We start from the raw sequence: 17,709 nt of genomic DNA on the forward strand, positions 1-17,709 counted from the left end.
CGTGCAAGGCAAGTGCCCTACCACTGTGCTATTGCTCCAGCCCCAAGACTGGGACTTTAATCCTTCTACTATCTCTTTGGCTCACCCTTTTATTTATTTTTAAAATTTATTTTAGTTTTTTATTTTGGGGCCACACCTGACAGTGCTCAGGACTTACTCCTGGATGTGTGCTCAGGGAATCACTTGGGGTTTGGGGGACTCCATGGAGTGCTGGGGATTGAACCCAGGTAGGCTGTGTGCAAGGAAAGTATTATTGCTCTGTGACTCCCTGGACCCCGTTCTTCCCCCCCCCCATTATTTTTTTTATTTAATCACCATGAGATACACTTACAAAGCCTGTTCTTTTATGTTTTAATTTTTTTTCTTTTTTTTTTTCTTTTTGGGTCACATCCGGCAATGCACAGAGGTTACTCCTAGCTCTGAACTCAGGAATTACTCCTGGCGTTGCTCAGGGATGCTGGGAATCGAACCCGGGTTGGTCCGTGCAAGGCAAACGCCCTACCCGCTGTGCTACCACTCCAGCCCCTGTTTTAATTATTTTGGTTTGGGGGTTATTCCCATGATGCTCAGGGCTTATTCCTGGCTCTGCAATCAGGGATCACTGATTTGAATCAGAATTCAAAATTCTGGGGACCAAACCAGGGCCAGCCACATGAAAGACAAGAACTGGAGAGAGAGGACAGCAGATAATCTTAAAATAATTGTATATTTATATTATTTTTAAATAATTGTGGTAATGAGTAAACACGGTGTTTCAGACGCACCATTTCTAAACACTTCCCAGGGGCCTGAAACACATTCACTGGGCTGTGCCGCCCACACCCTCACCCTCCCACCTCCTGTTCTAGAACTTTCTCTCTGACTAGGGAAATGACTCAAAGGGCTGGAACATATGCTTTGCAAGAGGGAGATGTGGGATGGATCCCATAAACAGAACTCTCTCATCTATTCCAACTGGAACCCTATCCTACTCATCCTTCTCCCCTTCTCCCCTGGCGGTGCTCAGGGGACCATATGGGATGCCAGGGATGGAACCCGGGTCAGCCACATGCAAGGCAAGCACCCTCCCAGCTGTACTTTCACTCGGGCCCCTAGACATACTTTTATGTAAAGTGTTTTTATTTTATTTATGTCACAACCAGTGATGCTCAGGGTTACTCATGGCTCTGCACTCAGAATTGCTCCTTGCTCCTGGCGGTGCTTGGGGGACCATATAAGATGCTGAGGATTGAACCTGGCTGTGTGCAAGGCAAACGCCCTCCCCGCTATACTGTGGCTCCCGCCCCTAGACACAAGTTTTTATTTTTTTTGTTTGTTTTCTTTCTGGGTCACACCCAGTGATGCTCAGCGGTTACTCCTGGCTCTGCACTCAGGAATTACTTCTGGAAGTGCTGGAGGACCCTATGGGATGCCGGGGATCGAACCCAGGTCGGCCGCATGCAAGGCAAACGCCCTACCCGCTGTGTTATCACTCCGGCCCTAGACATAAGTTTTAAATTCGCATAGATCCCAAACATTTGCTCTCCCGTCCTACTTCCCCAAGCCTGGCTTGGCCATGCCTCCTTCCCGTGTGCCCTAGAAGGCTGTGGAGGCCGGGGATGCCCCATTCTGCAGAAGCCTCTAAGATCTCTTTCCCTTTCTCTGCTCCCCCAAACCTGGGCTCTACCTTCCCAGGACTGCAATTCTGGAATTCAAAGCAGTAACACCCTCCCCCCCTCCATCCCCGCCTCTCCTTAATTACGTTAGAGACTTTCCTGGGGTCTGGGGAAAGCATTAAGAGACGAGAGACAGAGGCTCCTGGGACTTGGGGGTGGGGTGGGGCGGGGGCTAGGGGACAGGCCTCCGCGGTCGCTAAGGAGCGGGACCGGGAATCTGGACGCCGACCGGTGGGATTGGTGGATCGGTTGTTGTCCCGCCTCCTGGTTGCCGGGCTGCAGCCTATCCCAGTGCAGGCCGGCCTGGGCCGCCAGGTGTTTGGAGAGCCGGCCGGTGCAGGTGTGTGTAACTGGGGAGCGTCGAGGGGAAGAGCAGATCGGGGATCCCCTCCGGGACCCCGGAGCTCCTCCGCTTGGGCGTGTGAGATCGTCGGGCAGAGCGGCCGCCCCCAGCGCACCCTCAGCCCGCCCCTCCTTGAGAGGCGCGCGTCTGCCCCCACCCCCCACCCCTCGCGCGCTCCCGTTCGCCGCCTCCCGGGGTCCTGATCACGCGCGCGCGCCCCCCGCTCCCCGCCCGCCGCCGAGGGGCGGGGCGCCCGGCTCTCTCGGCGCGGCCGCCCGCATCCCGCTCGGCTCGCCCGGCCACCGCGCCCCGCCGCGCCCCAGCCCAGGCCAGCCCGCTCGCCCCCGGAGCCCGAGGTGAGAGAGCAGGTGGCGGGGCGCCAGAGCCCACCCGGGACCCACGGTGGGGGAGGGGACGGGCTCCGGCCGGGGTTCTTTGTCTCTCGGAGCCGGTTCGCGGGCAGTCGGGGCTGCTCCCCCTCCCTGGCAGGTGCCAGCATCCCCCGGGAGGCCCGGAGAGGGACCCCTCCCCTCTGTCTCCCATTCCACGACCCCCACTCGCCCCGGGCTGCGGCTTGGGAGGGGCAAAGGGCAGGGGCGTGGATCTCGGGTCCAGAATGGGAGCAGAGGTGGAGGAGGGTGAGCCGGGCCTGGGGTAGGGCGGTGGGAGTGTGGGCTGGTGTTGGATGTGGGTGGCTTGCGAGCAGCCTGGGGTGCAGAGTGGATAGGAGGATGGGGTGGGACGGACGCCGAGCTTGGCGATTTGGGCGCCAGAGGTGGCGAAGCTGGGGAAGGGGCAACGAGGGGGTGGGGAGAGTAACGGCGGTGGGCCAGTCCTGATCCGGGGGTCTGTGTATTCACTCAGGTTGAAGATGGACAAGAGGGACAAGACCAAAGCAGGGGCTGCCACGCGAACCCCAGCTTCTCGTCCCCCCGGGCTTCCGACCCCCAGACCCCCTGGGTCCCCTCGGCCCCTTCCCCCAGTAACCAGCGCTGCGCTCCGAGTTCTGGGGGCTGCAGGGGCCGCGGGGCGAGGGCCTCTGGCCCAGCGTGCGTCGGGGACCCGGGGCCCAGCTACTGCCGAGGCTGTTCCCCGGATGGGATCGCCGCGGAGCACCGGGGCCGGCCCGCGGAGCCCAGGTACCCAGCCACTTCCCCATTCTCAGCACATCTTCTTTCCCCTTTCTTCCTGGCATACCAAGTGAAACTGGCTTCTCCCTCCTTTCCCCACAGCCTCCCGAGCCCCAGCAGCCGGGAGAGAACAGCCTCCTGCTAAGACTTCCGGTCCCGGCTTAGCCACTAGTGGGGCGCGCGCCAGTGGGCCCACCAGGTAACACGTCCCCTTCCCAATTTCCCGCTACCAAGGGTGAATGTCTCTACCTACCTTTCAGATCTTTTTTTTTTTTCAATTTGGGGGGGAGCGGAGTCACACCCAGTGATGCTCAGGGGTAACTCCTGGCTCTGCCAGAAATCTTTCCTGGCTGGCTCAGGGGGACTATATGGGATGCCAGGGATTGAACCTGGGTCGCATGCATGCCAAGTAATTCAGTGTACTATGGCTCCAGTCCCAAGTCTTTTTGGGGGTGGGGGTGGGGTTTGGGGGGGTGGGGAGTCAGTGGGTACTGACGATTAAATTGAGGTCTTCCACATGCAAAACCTATACTCTACTCCAGTCCAGCCCTGACCCTATCTTTATTTATTTATTTATTTATTTATTTTTCTGAGTCATTCCCAGTAGTGTTCAGGGCTTACTCCTGGCTCTGGGTTCAAGGATCACTCCTGGTGGGGTTCAGGAGGACCTAGGGGGTGCAAGGGATCGAATTAGGGTTGGTCATGCCCAAAACAAGCACCCTATCTGCTGTATTATTGTTTTGGCAGCGCTACCATTCAATTTTATGCCAGAATTGGGGCCTCTGCAGATGACTGGGGGCCAACAAGACTATTTTTGATTATTGTTCTGGAGTCACACCTAACTGCCCAGGACTTCCTCTGGGTTCTGTACTCAGGGATCACTCCGGGAACCCTTTGGGGTGTTGTGATTGAACCTGGCTTGGTCACATGCAAGGCAAGGTCCCTCCCAGCTGTACTATTGCTCCAGCAATAGCACAAAAGACTATTGATCTGCAGAGGGTTTAGAGATGCACCAGGTCACAGATGGAAACGTGGATTTGGAGGTCCTGTGTGCAGCTGGGGTGCTGCCCTGAGTGTGACCCCCTCTTGTTTCCAGGGTAGGGTCTGTTGGACAGAAGGGGCCTCGACCCCTAGCAGAAGAGCCTGTGGTCCCAGGGAAGGCCCCAGAAGTGCTCAGACACAGTGCCCTGGGTACCGTAGCTCGGAGAGGTATGTGACTTGGGATGAATGAAATTTCTGGGACCATGAGATTTCTGGGACAGGAGGGAGACCAGCCTGGAAATGCCAAATGACTCCCCCCTTCTGTGCTTTGTTCCCAGAATCTTCTGGGCTCGCCCCAGGGGCTTCCTCCCCAGCTCTCTCTCGCCGGTCCCGGGCTGCAGGTGCTGAGGGGGGTCTGCCTCGAGCCGCTCCAAATGCCCGCCCCGGCAAACCCCCAAATGAAGCACCCAGAAAACCTGTGAGCGTCGCCCCTGAGCGTAGCAGAGCTGAACAAAGCCCCACTACCAAGAGACGACCAAGTGCCGGCGGGGGCCTCCAGAGGCCAGTCTCGCGCGCGCTGGGCTCCAACACCACCCCTCTGTCCTCCCCTGCACGTTCCGGGGTCTCCGCTGCTTGTGCACCCTCCGCTCTGGGCCACCCCTCCCAGCCCAGGTCCAAAGGGCTGCCTACTATGCGCCCCCCGCAGGCCACACCCCCAAGGAAAGGAGCCCCTTCTACCCAGGGCGTTCCTCCGCCTTTGGCCACACCCGCTCCACCAGGTCGCAAGTCACAGCTGCCACAGTCTCGCCAAGTCACAGCCACTCCTCTGCCAGATGCGCTGCCACCCTCACCGCCCACGACGCCCCCTTCCCAGGCCCTGCCGGCTCCGTTGGCCACGCCCCTTCCACTAGCTCCTCCCTCTCCACCTGCCCCTCCAGGTCTGCAGACCCTCCCTTCTCCTCCGGCCACGCCCCCTCTGTCAGCTCCACCCACACTCCTGGATACCTCTTTGGAGGAATCTGCCTCTCTCCTGGCCTCCCCAAATTCCCCTTCTCTGTTCACTCCATCAGCTTCATCCTCACCCCAGAGTATGCCCCCCACTCAAGTATCTCCGGTTTTGTCCCCTCTTCCGCCTCTCCCCTCCCCGTTGGCCACACCTCCTCTGCCAGCCCCTCTGCCACCAGCCTCATCCCTTCTTCAAGCCCCCCTTTCTCAGGCAGCCATTCTGCTGAACCCGGCTGCTGCCTTGACCACACCCCTTCTACCAGCCCTTTCCCCTCTGGCCACGCTCCAGACCCTCAGTTCTCCCGTGTCCACGCCCCCTCCTCAAACCACGCCTCCCTCCCTGACCCCGCCTCCCTCGCTGGCCCCGCCTTTGGCTACACTTCCTCCCTCTCTGACTACGTACTCTCCTCGGAGTCCGTCTCCAGACTCTCCAGCTCCCCTGGCTTCTCCATCTCTGCACTCCCATTCCTCTCTCCTGGCCACGACCTGTTCTCAGATCCCATCACCTCGGGCAATGAGCCCTCAGCAGGCCTCTTCATCCCTGCTGCCACTGGCCCCTAAGCAGGCTACCCCTCCTGTGGCCGCGCCCCTTCTACTGGCCACGCCCTCTCCCCAGGCCCCACCGGCTCTGGACTTGCCCCCACTGCAGACCCTGCCTTCTCCTCCTGCCTCACCCCCGCTGCAGGTCCCTGCCGCTCCTGAGGGCTTGCCCCCTCTCCAGATCCCTCTTTCTCCTCCTGCTTCACCCTCTTCACCTCCCTTGGCCTTGCCCTCGACACAGGCTCCACCTTCTCGGGTCTTGTCTCCGCTTCAAGTTCTTCGCTCTCCCCATGGCTCACCCCCTCTGCAGGCGCCTCCCTCTCTTATCACTACGCCCCTGCCACAGACTCCACCTCCTCTGGCCTTGCCCCCTCTGCAGGCACCACCCTCTCCCAGGGCCACGTCCCCTTTACAGGCACCGCCCTCTCCCAGGGCCACGCCCCCTCTTCAGGCCCCACCCTCTCCCAGGGCTACGTCCCCTCTACAGGCACCGCCCTCTCCCAGGGCCACACCCCCTCTACAGGCTCCAACCTCTCCCAGAGGCACGCCCCCTCTACAGGCCCCGCCTGCCCTGTCTGTGTCACCGCCCCCTTCCACGACCACGCCCCTTCCTCAGACTCCTCCTCCTTTGGTCTTGCCACCTCTTCAGGCCCCTCCTCTTTTGGCCTCCTTCCCACAGCCTGCATCTTCTCGGCCCTTATCTCCTTTGCTGGTGCCTTCTCCAGGCTCACCCGTTTTGCAGGCCCCGCCCTCTCCCAGGACTACATCCCCTCCACAGGCCCCGCCTTCTCTGGCCGTGTCTCCACCCTCTGTGACCACACCCCCTCATCAGGCTTCCTCTCCTTTGGCCTTGCCCCCTCTGCAGAGCCCTCCCTCTCTGGCCACGCCCCAGCCACAGGCTCCTCCTTCTCTGGCCACGCCCCAGCTACAGGCCCCTCCCCTGGCCACGGCCCAGCCGCAGGCCCCGCCCTCCCTGGCCACGCCCCAGCCACAGGCTCCTCCTTCTCTGGTTTTGCCCCCTCTGCAGTCCTCCCCTTCTCCACCCGCCTCACCCCCGCGGCAGGGTCCCCGCCGCCCCCCAACCCCGGGTCCCGATGCCCCGATCCCGGGTCCGCGACTGACCCTGGCGCTAGCCCCAGTGCCGCCGCCGCCTTCTCGAAGCCCGTCCAGTACGCTGAGCGGTCCGGATCTGGCGGGCCACAGCAGCAGCGCCACCAGCACACCCGAGGAGTTGCGTGGCTACGACAGTGGGCCCGAGGGTGGCACCGCGGCCTCTCCTCCCGCCGACGCGGAGCTCGCCGCCTGCCACCCAGCCGCCTGGAGCCGAGGTCCCGCGCCGCCGCTGGCCCTGCGGGGGAACCCGGGTAAGTGGCGCGCGTGGGACGCGAGGCTCGGGGAAGGGCAAGAGCCACCTGGGGCGGAGGCGAGACTTCGGGACAGTGGAGTCGGAGGGACGCATGTGAGCTTGGGGCGCTGTCATGCGCGGGCGCGGGGCTTCCCGGCTTGCACGATCCATCCTGGGCTTACCATCCCGCAGGGGCGCCTCTGCCTTGGTCTCCTGCGGCCGGACCGGGCTCCACCGACGGCCTGTGCACCATCTACGAGGCGGAAGGACCCGAGTCGGCCACGGCCACCCCAGACACGTTGGATCCCGAGTCCGAATCCTGCGCGGGAGGTGGGAAGGCAGCGACGGGCGTGGGCGCGGGGGCGGCGTCGCGGGGCGCGAAGCCGGCGCGCCTGGGCGAGCTGCCGTTGGGGGCGCTGCAGGCCAGCGTCGTGCAGCAGCTGCTGAGCCGGACGCTGATGCTCGCGGCGGCCGAGGGGGCGGCGGGTGGCGGCCCCGGCGGCGCGGGAGGGAGCGGCGTGACTGGAGGGGCCCGCACTGCGCTCAGCGACGCCGAACTGGGCCGCTGGGCCGAACTGTTGTCTCCGCTGGATGAGTCCCGCGCCAGCATCACCTCGGTCACCAGCTTCTCCCCGGACGATGTGGCTTCCCCGCAGGGTGACTGGACTGTGGTGGAGGTGGAGACCTTCCACTGAGCCGGATCCTAATCCAGTCCACCAACCCCAGCCCCGGCATTATGCCTCTTAGCTCCCCGCATCCCTTACTGCTCCTGGAGTTCTGCTCTTGGGGATGAGGGGGGATTGTTCTTAGTCCCCTAGGACCCCAATCTTTCAACCTAGACTTACGTCCCATTCTCCTCGCCGCCCTCCCCCATAGCCCACGCTTTGTCTGCTCCGAGTTTGCAATAAAGCCGGAATCTTCGGCCAGTGCGCCTTTGAGGTCTTTCTTGGGGATTGGGGAGGTCCCATGGGATTCCTGGGTGAGGCCAGGGGCCGGACCAATGAGGTGTGCGGGTGTGGCTTGTGGCTCTGGCTGGCGATGCAGCGGCTCTATGGAGTAGTAAGAAGGGGTGGCTCCATCCTCATGCCGGAGACCCAGCTTCCCTCTGGCTTGCTCATGATGGGAATGTGAGCTGTACATGGCCCCAAAGTTGGTCTTCTGGGGTGGAGGCTGCAGCTGACTCTGGAGGGTCTGGTAATGGGGGGTCCGGTCTGGTTTCTCCCAGCTCTTCGGAAGACCCAGAAGTCTTCTTCCTCCTCGTGTCTCCCACGAATATCACTGGTCCCCAGTTTGACTGATGTCCTCCCCAAGCCCCTCTAGCCAGTCCTTGCCTGCATCCCATGATGCTCTCTCCTTGTCTCTTTGAACCCGAAGACCTTGCTTATCATCACCCACTTATTTTTTAATTTTGGCACAACCCAGCGGTGCTTAGGGCTTACTCCTGTCTCTGCACTCAGGAATTACTCTGACTGGCACTTGGGGGATCCCATGGGACGGTGAGGATCAAATCCAGGTCAGTTGTGTGTGAAGCGAGTATTCTCCCTGCTGGACTATCTTTCCCGTTGCCCCCCTGCCACCTCTTGCAGTCACCTTGTTCCTGGAGCCCCTCAATAGTGCTCTGGCTTGGGTCTTGCATTTTCCCAAGTATGCATATGGGAGATGTCCCCCACTCCCACACCATAAGCCCTTTTCTGCCTTTGAGCTGCTGCTTCATGCAGTGACAAGGACAGCCAGGAGGGAACTGCACTCCGCAGGGCTTCTTGGAGGACCTGTGTCCGCCCACCTGCTTCCTCTGACTGGGGTCCTAGCACATATCTTTGAATGGGGCCCCCTCCTGGCCTAGAGTCTGGGGAGAAATCAACTCTGTCCCAAAGAGACACCTCCGTGCCTGGGAACCAGATGGAGTGGAGGTGTCCTTTTTGAGGGCCCAGGGGGCTACACCTAGGAGTGTTCAGGAGTGACTCTTGGTGGGGCCTGGAGATGGGAACCTGGTCGTAGTTGCCCTGCAGAACCACATGCAAGGCAAGTGTCTCAATCTCTGTACTCTCTTTGAGCCAGGGGACATCTTGCTTGTTCTGCTTCTGCTCAGGGCTTTACTCCTGGCAAGCGTTCTCTCTTTTATTGAGGAGGGAGGGGGGATTTGGGCCGCTGCTGGATGCGCTTTTGTCTTTGTGCTCACCAATTACTCCTGCGCGGGTTCAAGGCGGCGGGGTCTGGAGTGATAGCACAGCGGGCAGGGCGTTTGCCTTGCACAAGGCCAACCTGGGTTCAATTCCCAGCATCCCTTATAGTCCCCCGAGCACCGCCAGGTATAATTCCTGAGTGCAGAGCCAGGAGTAACCCCTGTGCATCGCTGGGTGTGACCCAAAAAGGAAAAAAAAGGGGGTCCTATGTGGCATAAAGGACCAAATTGTGGGCTGAGCTGCGTCAAGCACTTAATCACTGCACTGTTGTTCCAGCCCCAGCAAATATTTTTGTTTTGGGGTCACCTCAGTGGTGCTTGGCAGGTAACCACTGGTAACCACGGGTAACCAGGTAACACTGGCAGGGTCGACTACATGCAAGGCAGGAGCCCTCCCCGCAGTCCTATAGCTCTGGCCCCAGCAAGTATTTTTTTTGTTTTCTCTACAGTAACAATAAGTCTTTCAATGAGAGACGTTACTGGTGTCCGCTCGAACAAAATCGACAGTGACAGTCTCTCCTCTCAGCATCTTTAGTCCCCGCTCTAAATGCTACCCCCAATTCTCTTAAATGTCAAGGGATTCTCATGGGCCTGGGAGGGAGAATCCCAAATGCTTCATGCTGGGACATGGGGTTAGGGGGACACACTTGGGGCCTACTATGTGCCCCATGCTCTGAGTGACTTGGTGGGGCAACATGCACATGTGTGTCATGGGTGGGTGGGGACCCTGGCTGCTGGCTGTGCCTTGCCACCACCACCCCACCCCAGGACTGGGGGCACTGGGCAACCCAGGACAGTGTCAATACATTTTATTTTTCCGTTCTTCCCGCCTGGGCGACGTGTGGGGAGTGAACAGGCAGTGTGCAAAAAATGGTGATGGGCAGTGTGGGCGCGCCCCGCCGTCACCCACCCTGGTCCCCGGTCTCTGTAACACTGAGGAGGGGACAACCAGGAAGTGGGAGTGTGTATCAGAGCGTGGATCCCCACCCCAGGAAGCGCCGGGGAGATTGCATGTGACGCTACTGCTGCTGCTTTTGGGGGTTCTGGGAGCACCGAGAGACTCCACCGCGAGGGTGGTTGAGGCCCTCGGGGGGGTAAGGGGGGGACACTGTTGGACTTTGGCACTGGTCTCACTTGTCACTAGGCAGAGACCACGGCCCCCCATTAGGGGGCTGGGGCCACAGTAAAGAAGGAAAGTGGAGGCTGGGGGACAACACCCCCCTGGGTTCCCCCCCCAGGAGGCTTGAACCCCTCATCACTGCCAAGGCGGCAAAATGGGAGTGTCACACAGGAGGAAAGGTGGGGAGGAAGAATGTCCACTTCCTGGCAGCCGTTCTGCCCTCAGCCCCCAGGGCAGAGCCTGGAGTCCCCTCAGCTGATGCTGCACAGATGTGAGGACTTTGGTTTTGATGGCAGGGGCCATGCTGCCCACACCAGGCTGTCCCCCCCCCACCCCAGCAGCAGCTGCGGCTGCCAGAGGCCGGGCCCGATGGACCCTTCCGTTCTCGGGCCTCCTCCAGCCCTGACCCTTCCCAGCAGGGCACACTTGTCCGGAAGAACTGCGCGGGGCAGGCCGCTGACCCCCCGGTCTTGGCTAGCTTCCTGTCCTCCTTGTTGTCCCCCTGGGCCAGTGGTCCAGGCCCGGTCCAGGACAGGTAAACACTGCAGGCAGGCAGGCAGGCCCAGCCCGGCCCTCCCCTAGGCGTCCAGCTGCGCTGGGGGCGGGGTGTGGGCGGGGAGTTCCAGAAGTGGGGTACGCGCCGAGCCCCGCGGCGCCCCCGGCCCTGGCTCCTCCGGGCACGGCCTCAGTTGTCCAGGCCCTGGCTGTAGGGCGCGGCCAGCTCGTCGGCGTCGCTGTCCGAGCTGCCCTCGCTGTCCTTGGGCGGCCGCTCGAGGCGGCGGAAGAAGCGAGCGTCGCGGGGGGACAGCGGGTACAGGGCGCCCTGCAGCGCCGCGCCCACGCCCAGCAGCTCCTCGTCCGACGACGGCAACGAGTCCTCGTCCAGGTGGCGCGCCAGGCCCAGCCCGTCGAAGGCCAGCGGGTCCTCGAAGGTCGGCGGGCCCTTCAGCAGCCGCACCTGGGGCGGGCGGGGAGGCGGCGCTGGAGCGAGGCGGGGAGGGAGCCGCACGCACACCCCACCGCGCCTCCCCGAGCCCGAGCCCCGCAGGCGCCGCCCCCCGCGCTCACCTCGGCCTTCAGCTCCTCGATCTGGTCCTTGAGCTCGCGGATGTACTGCGACGAGTCCGAGTGGTTCAGCTGGCCCTGGATGCGGCCCTCCTCCCTCTGCGGGACCCGCCTGGTCACCACGGGGCTGGTGCCCAAGGGTCTCACCCCTCCCAGCCCCTGTCCAACCCAGGCCCCGCCCTAGGGCCTGACCCCGCCCCGAACCTACCCAGGCGCCGCCTCAAAATCATACCACGCCCCTTTCACCCTCGGGGCCCCGCCTCTCCCAGGGCCTGGCCCCAACCCAGCCTTGGCTCCACCCCGTCTGACATAGGCCCCGCCTCTCATAAGACCCCGCCCCGCCCGGCCCTGCCCCTCACCTGGATCTCCAGCTCCGCGATGCGCTGACGCATCTCGGCCACCGCCGCCATGCTGTCCGCCTCCCGCAGCCGTACGGCCATCACCTCCTCTTTGCTCTGTGGGGCGCGGGGCAGAGAGGGCGGGTCATGGGGCGCGGCCGAGGCTGTGGGGGTTGGGTGGGCGTGGACGGGGAGCGGACCTTGCACTCGGCCTCGGCCTGCTTGCGGCGGCTCTCGCTGAGCTGCGTCTGCAGGCCCTTGTTCTGCGCCGCCAGGTACTGCAACTTCTCCTGCAGCGCCGCGCGCTCCGCTTCCACGCGGTTGAGCAGGTTGCGGTGGATGTTGTCCTGCGGGCGGAGATTGAGGCCTTAAGCCCTCCCGTCCCCCGGGGTGGGGGTGCTCCGGCCCCCCAGCCTGCGTGCACGGGCGCCTCACGCGGGCCGCACCTGCGTCTCGAGCTCCACCACGCGCTGCCGCAGCTCGCGGCCGTCGGCCAGGGCCTGGGCCTCGCGCAGACGCACGCTCATCAGCTCGTCCTGCAGCTCGCCCACCACGAGCTTCCGCGGGGACTCCTTCCAGCGGCCGCCGCGGGACAGGTGCGCCTGCGGGCCGAGGTGCGCGCTCAGCCCGCGAGCCCTGCCGCCCGGGCCAGCCCTCGCGCCGGGCCCTCACCTGCCAGGTGTCGGAGAGCTCCTGCAGCTGGCGTTTCAGCTCCCGCGCGGAAGCCACCGCCTCGCCCTCCCGCACCTTGAGGGCCTTCAGTTCTTCCTGCAGCTGCGCCACGTTGTTCTCATCGGGCAGCGCGCTGTTCCTCTGCAGCGAAGCGGGCGAGAAGTGGGCAGAGGCCCGGGCAGCAGGGACGGCCGCGTGGCCCGTCCTGCTCTTTTCCAGGGTCCCGAGTTTCTCTAGTCTCACCCTAGACACCTCTGGAAGGGGGAGCGGACTGCGGGGCAGGCGCATAGTGAATACTCTCCCCCCCACACACACACTGATACGCTCCCTTGAGAGGTCGTCCTGGTGCCTCTGTCCTGGGGCAGCCCCCTAACTCCGCGGAGAAGAGCGGGGCTCCGTAAATGTTACCGGAAGGCGCAGCAGGCCAGGTGCTGCCCTCTTGAAAAGCTGAGGACTTCTGCTGGCTGCTCCTGCCCATGACCAGGCCAGGGATGCGGCCCTTCATCCCAGGGAAGCCCCTCACCCCAGAAACAGGCTTTGTCCTGGTATCCTGGGGACGCGTGTCCTCCTGATGTGGAGGGGGGGCTGGAAGCTTAGCTGTAGCAGAGACACTTGTGGGGGGCACCCCAAGGGAATAGGCTGGGGAAGGGGTTAGACCACTGCTCCCACCCAGTGCCTGCTGCACCCTACTGGAGGAGCCTCCTTCCTCCTGGCCGCTGGGTGGCCTTGCGGGGTGGGGAGTGTGGGGGTTGGGTGGGGGGCTTCTTTGCCTTCATCAGGGTCCCTCAACAGGCTTGGAACCCAGTGGGCTAGGGGACATGTAATGGCGGGGGGCAGGGGCAGGGGATGCTTAGGGAACTCACAAAAGCCTTAACAGTTGTGGTACTGTGCCCTGACATCACATGTGACATGACATAGGGGGTATGCCCTGGTGTGTGTGCACATGTTTATGTGCACATATGCATGTATGTAAATGAGCATGCACATGTATATATGGCTACATGCATGTATGTACATAATACGCTTATCTGCATGTATATGCATGTTGCATGTGTGTGAGCATTGTGTATATGTGCACATATGCATGCATGTGAGCGCTGTGTATATGTGCATATATTTATGACTCCATGTGGTATCTTCATTGTTGTTTTGGGGCCACACCTGGCGATTCTCAGGGATTACTCCTGGTTCTGCATTTTAGAATCCCTCCTGGCAGTACTCAGGGACCCTATGGGATGCTGGGATTAAACCGGGATCAAGCGCATACAAGGCAAATGCCTCCCCACTGTACCATCACTCTGGTTCCCTGGATATATTTTTATGCACACATATGCTTGTGTGTGTATGTGCACGTGTGTATATGGATGTGCAGGCATACATGTGTATATATGCACAAGTGCTTGCATGCAGGCACACATGTGTACACATGTCACATATATGAACACATACTTATGTGCATGTATGTGTGGCATGTGTATACAAGTGTTTACAGGCATGTGCATATATGTGATGTGTGCGTTTGTATTGTGTGAGCGTGTATTTCTGTGTACATTTGTGTAGCGTATTTGTAAATGCGTCTCTTTGTGAATAAGCATTGGCCTCCCCTGACCCAGTGTCCCTTGTGCCTGGCTCCTAGTACAGTGACAGTGGAGGTGGTGGCGGGGGCCCCTGCGTACCTTCTCCATGTCCAGCACCTTGTCCTGCAGCTCGCGCAGGGCGCCCAGCGTCTCGGCCTCTCGCAGCCGTGACTGCTCCAGCTCAGTCTCCAGATGGGTCACAAAGTCCTCCGTGAGCCGCGGGTTCTCCTGGGGGTGGGCACGGGCTGCTGTGGCACCGGCTTTGGCAGGGCAGGTGCTCCCTGCCAGCACCAGGAGTGCAGATTGGGAAGTGGGGTCCCCTCGAAAAGCCCCCCCTTACACAGTGGGGCTGTAGCAGGAGGGCTCAGGCTGCAGGGAGGGAGGTGAAAAGTCACCCATCCCTTCCTCTGCCTCTGTCCTGGGGGCTGGGGTCAGTTACATTTCCTTTCTGAGGGGGCTGGTGCTCTGGCTCGGGGATCCAGATACTTGCTTGGGTGGCAACTTTTTTTGTGTGTGTTTTTGGGTCACACCCAGCAATGCTTAGGGGTTACACCTGGCTCTGCACTCAGGAATTACTCCTGGTGGTGCTTAGGGGACCATATGGGATATTGGGGATCAAACCTTGGTTCACCATGGACAAGGCAAATACCCTCCCCGCTGTACTGCTGCCCTGTCTCGAACTTTTTTTTTTTAATTTCCCTGCCACTGTGATTAGGGCTGACTCCTGGCTCTGCACTCAGGCGTCACTTCTGGCAGAGCTCAGGGGACCCTATGGGGTGTGGGGAAGGAATCCAGGCTGGTCTTGTGCAAGACAAGCACCCACCCCACTGTACTCTCACTCTGGCTCTGTATTTTTACCTTATTCCTGGGAAAGCTACACAGAGGGAGCCTTCTGAATTTTTGTTTGTTTGTTAGTTTGGGGTCACAACTAGCATTGCTATAGCTACTCCTAGTTTGGTGCTCAGGTGAAGATGAGGTGCTGGGGCTGGAACCCGGGCTGCCTACATGCAGAGCCTGCACAGAGCCTGCGGATCCGGCCCAAGGAGACCCTCCAAAGGGCTGTGGAGGGTTGCAAGAATGGCGGTGAAGGAGGGCATCTGGCTTCCTGTCTACCATTCTACCATCACCCACTCACTTCCCTTTCAAAGCAGGAAGGGTGCGGGTGGCGCTTTTCTTTCTCGTACCTGCAAGGTCAGTGCTATGCCATTAGACCTCCAAACCTCAGAAAGGGATGGGAAAGAGTTTTCTGGGCGTAGGTTTTTTTTTTTTTTTTGAGGGTGTGTGTGTGTGTGTGTGTTGGGCCACACCTGCACAGCTGACAGTGTTCTGGGCTTACTTGTGGCTCTCTGTTCAGGGATCACCCCTGGTGGTGCTTGGGGGACCTTAGGAGATGCCGGGGATAGAACCTGGGTTGGCCGTATGCAAGGCCAACGACCTCCCTGCTGTCCTATCGCTCCAGCCCCTGGACTTACTTTCAGGCTCAGCGCCCAGAAATTTCCAGTGGGGGCCCTGGGTGCAGCTGGGGTTCAGTCATGAAGATCAGAGTGACTGAGGGAGACTACAGCAGCCCGGTGGGTTCCCCATCTTTTCTCCTAATGGCAGTTGTCTGGGAGACTGCCTCGGCAACGTGGGTCCTCCCCTGCTCCCCCAGAGGGGGCCTCCTTTGCTGGGCTCCTTCCCAGACCTGCCAGCTACCCTGAGCCACTATGGGCCCCTGAGATCCCACGAAGCAGGCTCTGGGCCCTCATGGGTTCTGCATCCTGCATGGGCACCTCCCCTAAGGGCTTCCTAAGGAAATAGTGCCCCAGGCACCCCCTCTGCCATCCTTCCTCCCACGCCTGCAGGATCTCCCTGCCTCACCTCTCTGCTCTCTATGGACGGGTCTGGCCTTCACTTCTCCCTCAAAAGGTGGTGTCAGGGGCCAGAGCAAACAGTACAGTAGGCATTTGCCTTGCAGGCGACTGACTGGGGTTCGATCCCCAGCATCCCATAGGGTTCCCCGAACACCTCCAGGAGTAAGTCCTGAGTGTAGAACCAGGAGTAACCCCTGAACATTGCTGGATATGACCAAATAAACAAACAAAAAAAGGTGATGTCAGGGTCGGATTGATAGGACTGTGGGGAGGGCATTTGCTTTGCATGCAGCTGACTTGGCACTCCACCTGGTCCCCCGAGTCTGCCAGGTCCCCCGAGTCCCCTGAATCTCTCAGTGCAGAGTCACAAGAAAGCCCTGAGCACCACCGGACGTCACCCTAAAAATACTCCCCAAATTAAAATAAATAAAATAAGGTTGTGCCAGCACTGTGTAGGCTGGAGCTCTGGGGTAGGGGGAGGTACACCTGGAGGAGGAAGGTAAAGCTCGAACTCCCTGTTCCTGTTCTTGGGAGCAGAGTGAACCCCAAGTACCCAGCCACAACCTCGGGTCAAGTCTCTAGGCCACAGATGATTTTTCTTGTATGTGTGACAACTGATAGTGCTCAGGGCTCACTCCTGGCAGGGTTCAGGAGACCCTATGGCATGCTGAGGATTGAAACGAGGTTGGCTACATGCAAGGCAAGTGCCTTAAGTATTTAGCACCCACAGATGACCCCCTACCCAGTATCAGAGATAGAATTCAGGGCCTCATGCATGCTCAACCACTCCTGGCGATACACAGGGGTTACTCCTGGCTCTGCAGTCAGGAATTACTCCTGGCGGTGCTTGGGGGACCGTATGGGATGCTGGGAATTGAACCTGGGTTGGCCGCATGGAAGGCAAACGCCCTTCCCGCTGTGCTATTGCTCCAGCCCCACTCTACCACTTTATAGTGGAGCCTACCCTCAGCCCAGGATAGCAGGGGGTGGGCGGGGCCTTGAGCTCAAGGTGGAGTATGGGGCGGGGCTTTGGGGCTGCAGCTGTTGTGGGTTCATCAGATAAGGGGACTCTGTATCTGGGTCTCTCCCACCATTGGATCTAGAGGTTTGGTTTTGTCTTTTGGCGGGAGCACACCAGGTAATGCTCAAGAGTTACTTTTTTTTTTTCTTTTTGGGTCACACCCGGCGATGCACTCAGGAATTACTCGGGGGACCATATGGGATGCTGGGAATCAAACCTGGGTCGGTCGCGTGCAAGGCAAACGCCCTACCCGCTGTGCTATCACTCCAGCCCCTCGAGTTACTCCTTGCTCTGCACTCAGGAATCATTCCTGGTGCGCTCCGGGCAACCCTATGAGATGCTGGGGATGGAACCTGGGTTGGCCAGGTGCAAGACAAGCGCCCTACTGGCGCTGGATCTAGAGGTTTTGACTCCACAACATATGTGGGCGGCTCTTTCACGTCCCCATTCGGACGACTCAGATCAACTGGGCCCAGGCCTGGGCACTGGAGAAGGGAGCCCTCTCTTTCTGGTCCTCTGTACTAGAGCCTGTGTGGCAAGACTGGACCCAGGGGAGCCCAAGAGCCCTTGTGATCTTGAGGAAGACGCAGTGCACCGTGGCCTTTTGACTATCCGATTCCCAGGGCCGCGAAGGGAAGAGCAGAATCCCCTTCCCGACCCCGCCCCGCCCCGCCCCGCCTTGGAGGGCTGCTCGCGGCTCGGGTATGTGCACCAGGCCCTGGATGCACCTCGCTTCCCGCCACAGGTGTGGGCTCAAAAGCCAGAAGCATCAGGGCTGGAGGGGCGGCTGCCAGGCCAGGAAGGCGCAGCTGTGGGCGTGGCTCTAGGAGACCACGCCCACCCCATCCCAAGTCTGGGGGCTGAAGTGGGCGGCTCCCAGCC

At 60.7% G+C, this 17,709-nt stretch overlaps 2 protein-coding genes across 5 annotated transcripts in view; one reads left to right on the plus strand and one right to left on the minus strand.

The window, feature by feature from the left end:
* The first annotated feature begins 1,970 nt into the window (after window positions 1–1,970).
* PRR36 (proline rich 36) lies at window positions 1,971–7,925 on the plus strand. The gene is made up of 6 exons (XM_055125042.1): window positions 1,971–2,354; window positions 2,863–3,137; window positions 3,231–3,327; window positions 4,225–4,337; window positions 4,448–7,018; window positions 7,192–7,925. The coding sequence occupies exons 2-6, from the start codon at window positions 2,870–2,872 to the stop codon at window positions 7,692–7,694; spliced, it is 3,552 nt and encodes a 1,183-aa protein (XP_054981017.1). The 5' UTR covers window positions 1,971–2,354; window positions 2,863–2,869; the 3' UTR covers window positions 7,695–7,925.
* A 2,048-nt stretch (window positions 7,926–9,973) lies between these two features.
* The window catches only part of EVI5L (ecotropic viral integration site 5 like), a 31,579-nt gene continuing 23,843 nt past the window's right edge, over window positions 9,974–17,709 (minus strand). For all 4 annotated transcript variants that reach the window (XM_055125048.1, XM_004614773.2, XM_004614774.2 and 1 more), the window contains 7 exons: window positions 14,053–14,181; window positions 12,377–12,517; window positions 12,151–12,306; window positions 11,905–12,051; window positions 11,726–11,821; window positions 11,370–11,465; window positions 9,974–11,259 (listed from right to left, as the gene is read on the minus strand). In XM_055125048.1, coding sequence (XP_054981023.1) covers window positions 10,987–11,259; window positions 11,370–11,465; window positions 11,726–11,821; window positions 11,905–12,051; window positions 12,151–12,306; window positions 12,377–12,517; window positions 14,053–14,181 — 1,038 coding nt within the window. In that variant the 3' untranslated portion in view covers window positions 9,974–10,986. The remainder of the gene's footprint in view (window positions 11,260–11,369; window positions 11,466–11,725; window positions 11,822–11,904; window positions 12,052–12,150; window positions 12,307–12,376; window positions 12,518–14,052; window positions 14,182–17,709) is intronic.

Source organism: Sorex araneus, chromosome 2 (assembly GCF_027595985.1).
Source record: "Sorex araneus isolate mSorAra2 chromosome 2, mSorAra2.pri, whole genome shotgun sequence".
Lineage (NCBI taxonomy): Eukaryota > Metazoa > Chordata > Mammalia > Eulipotyphla > Soricidae > Sorex > Sorex araneus.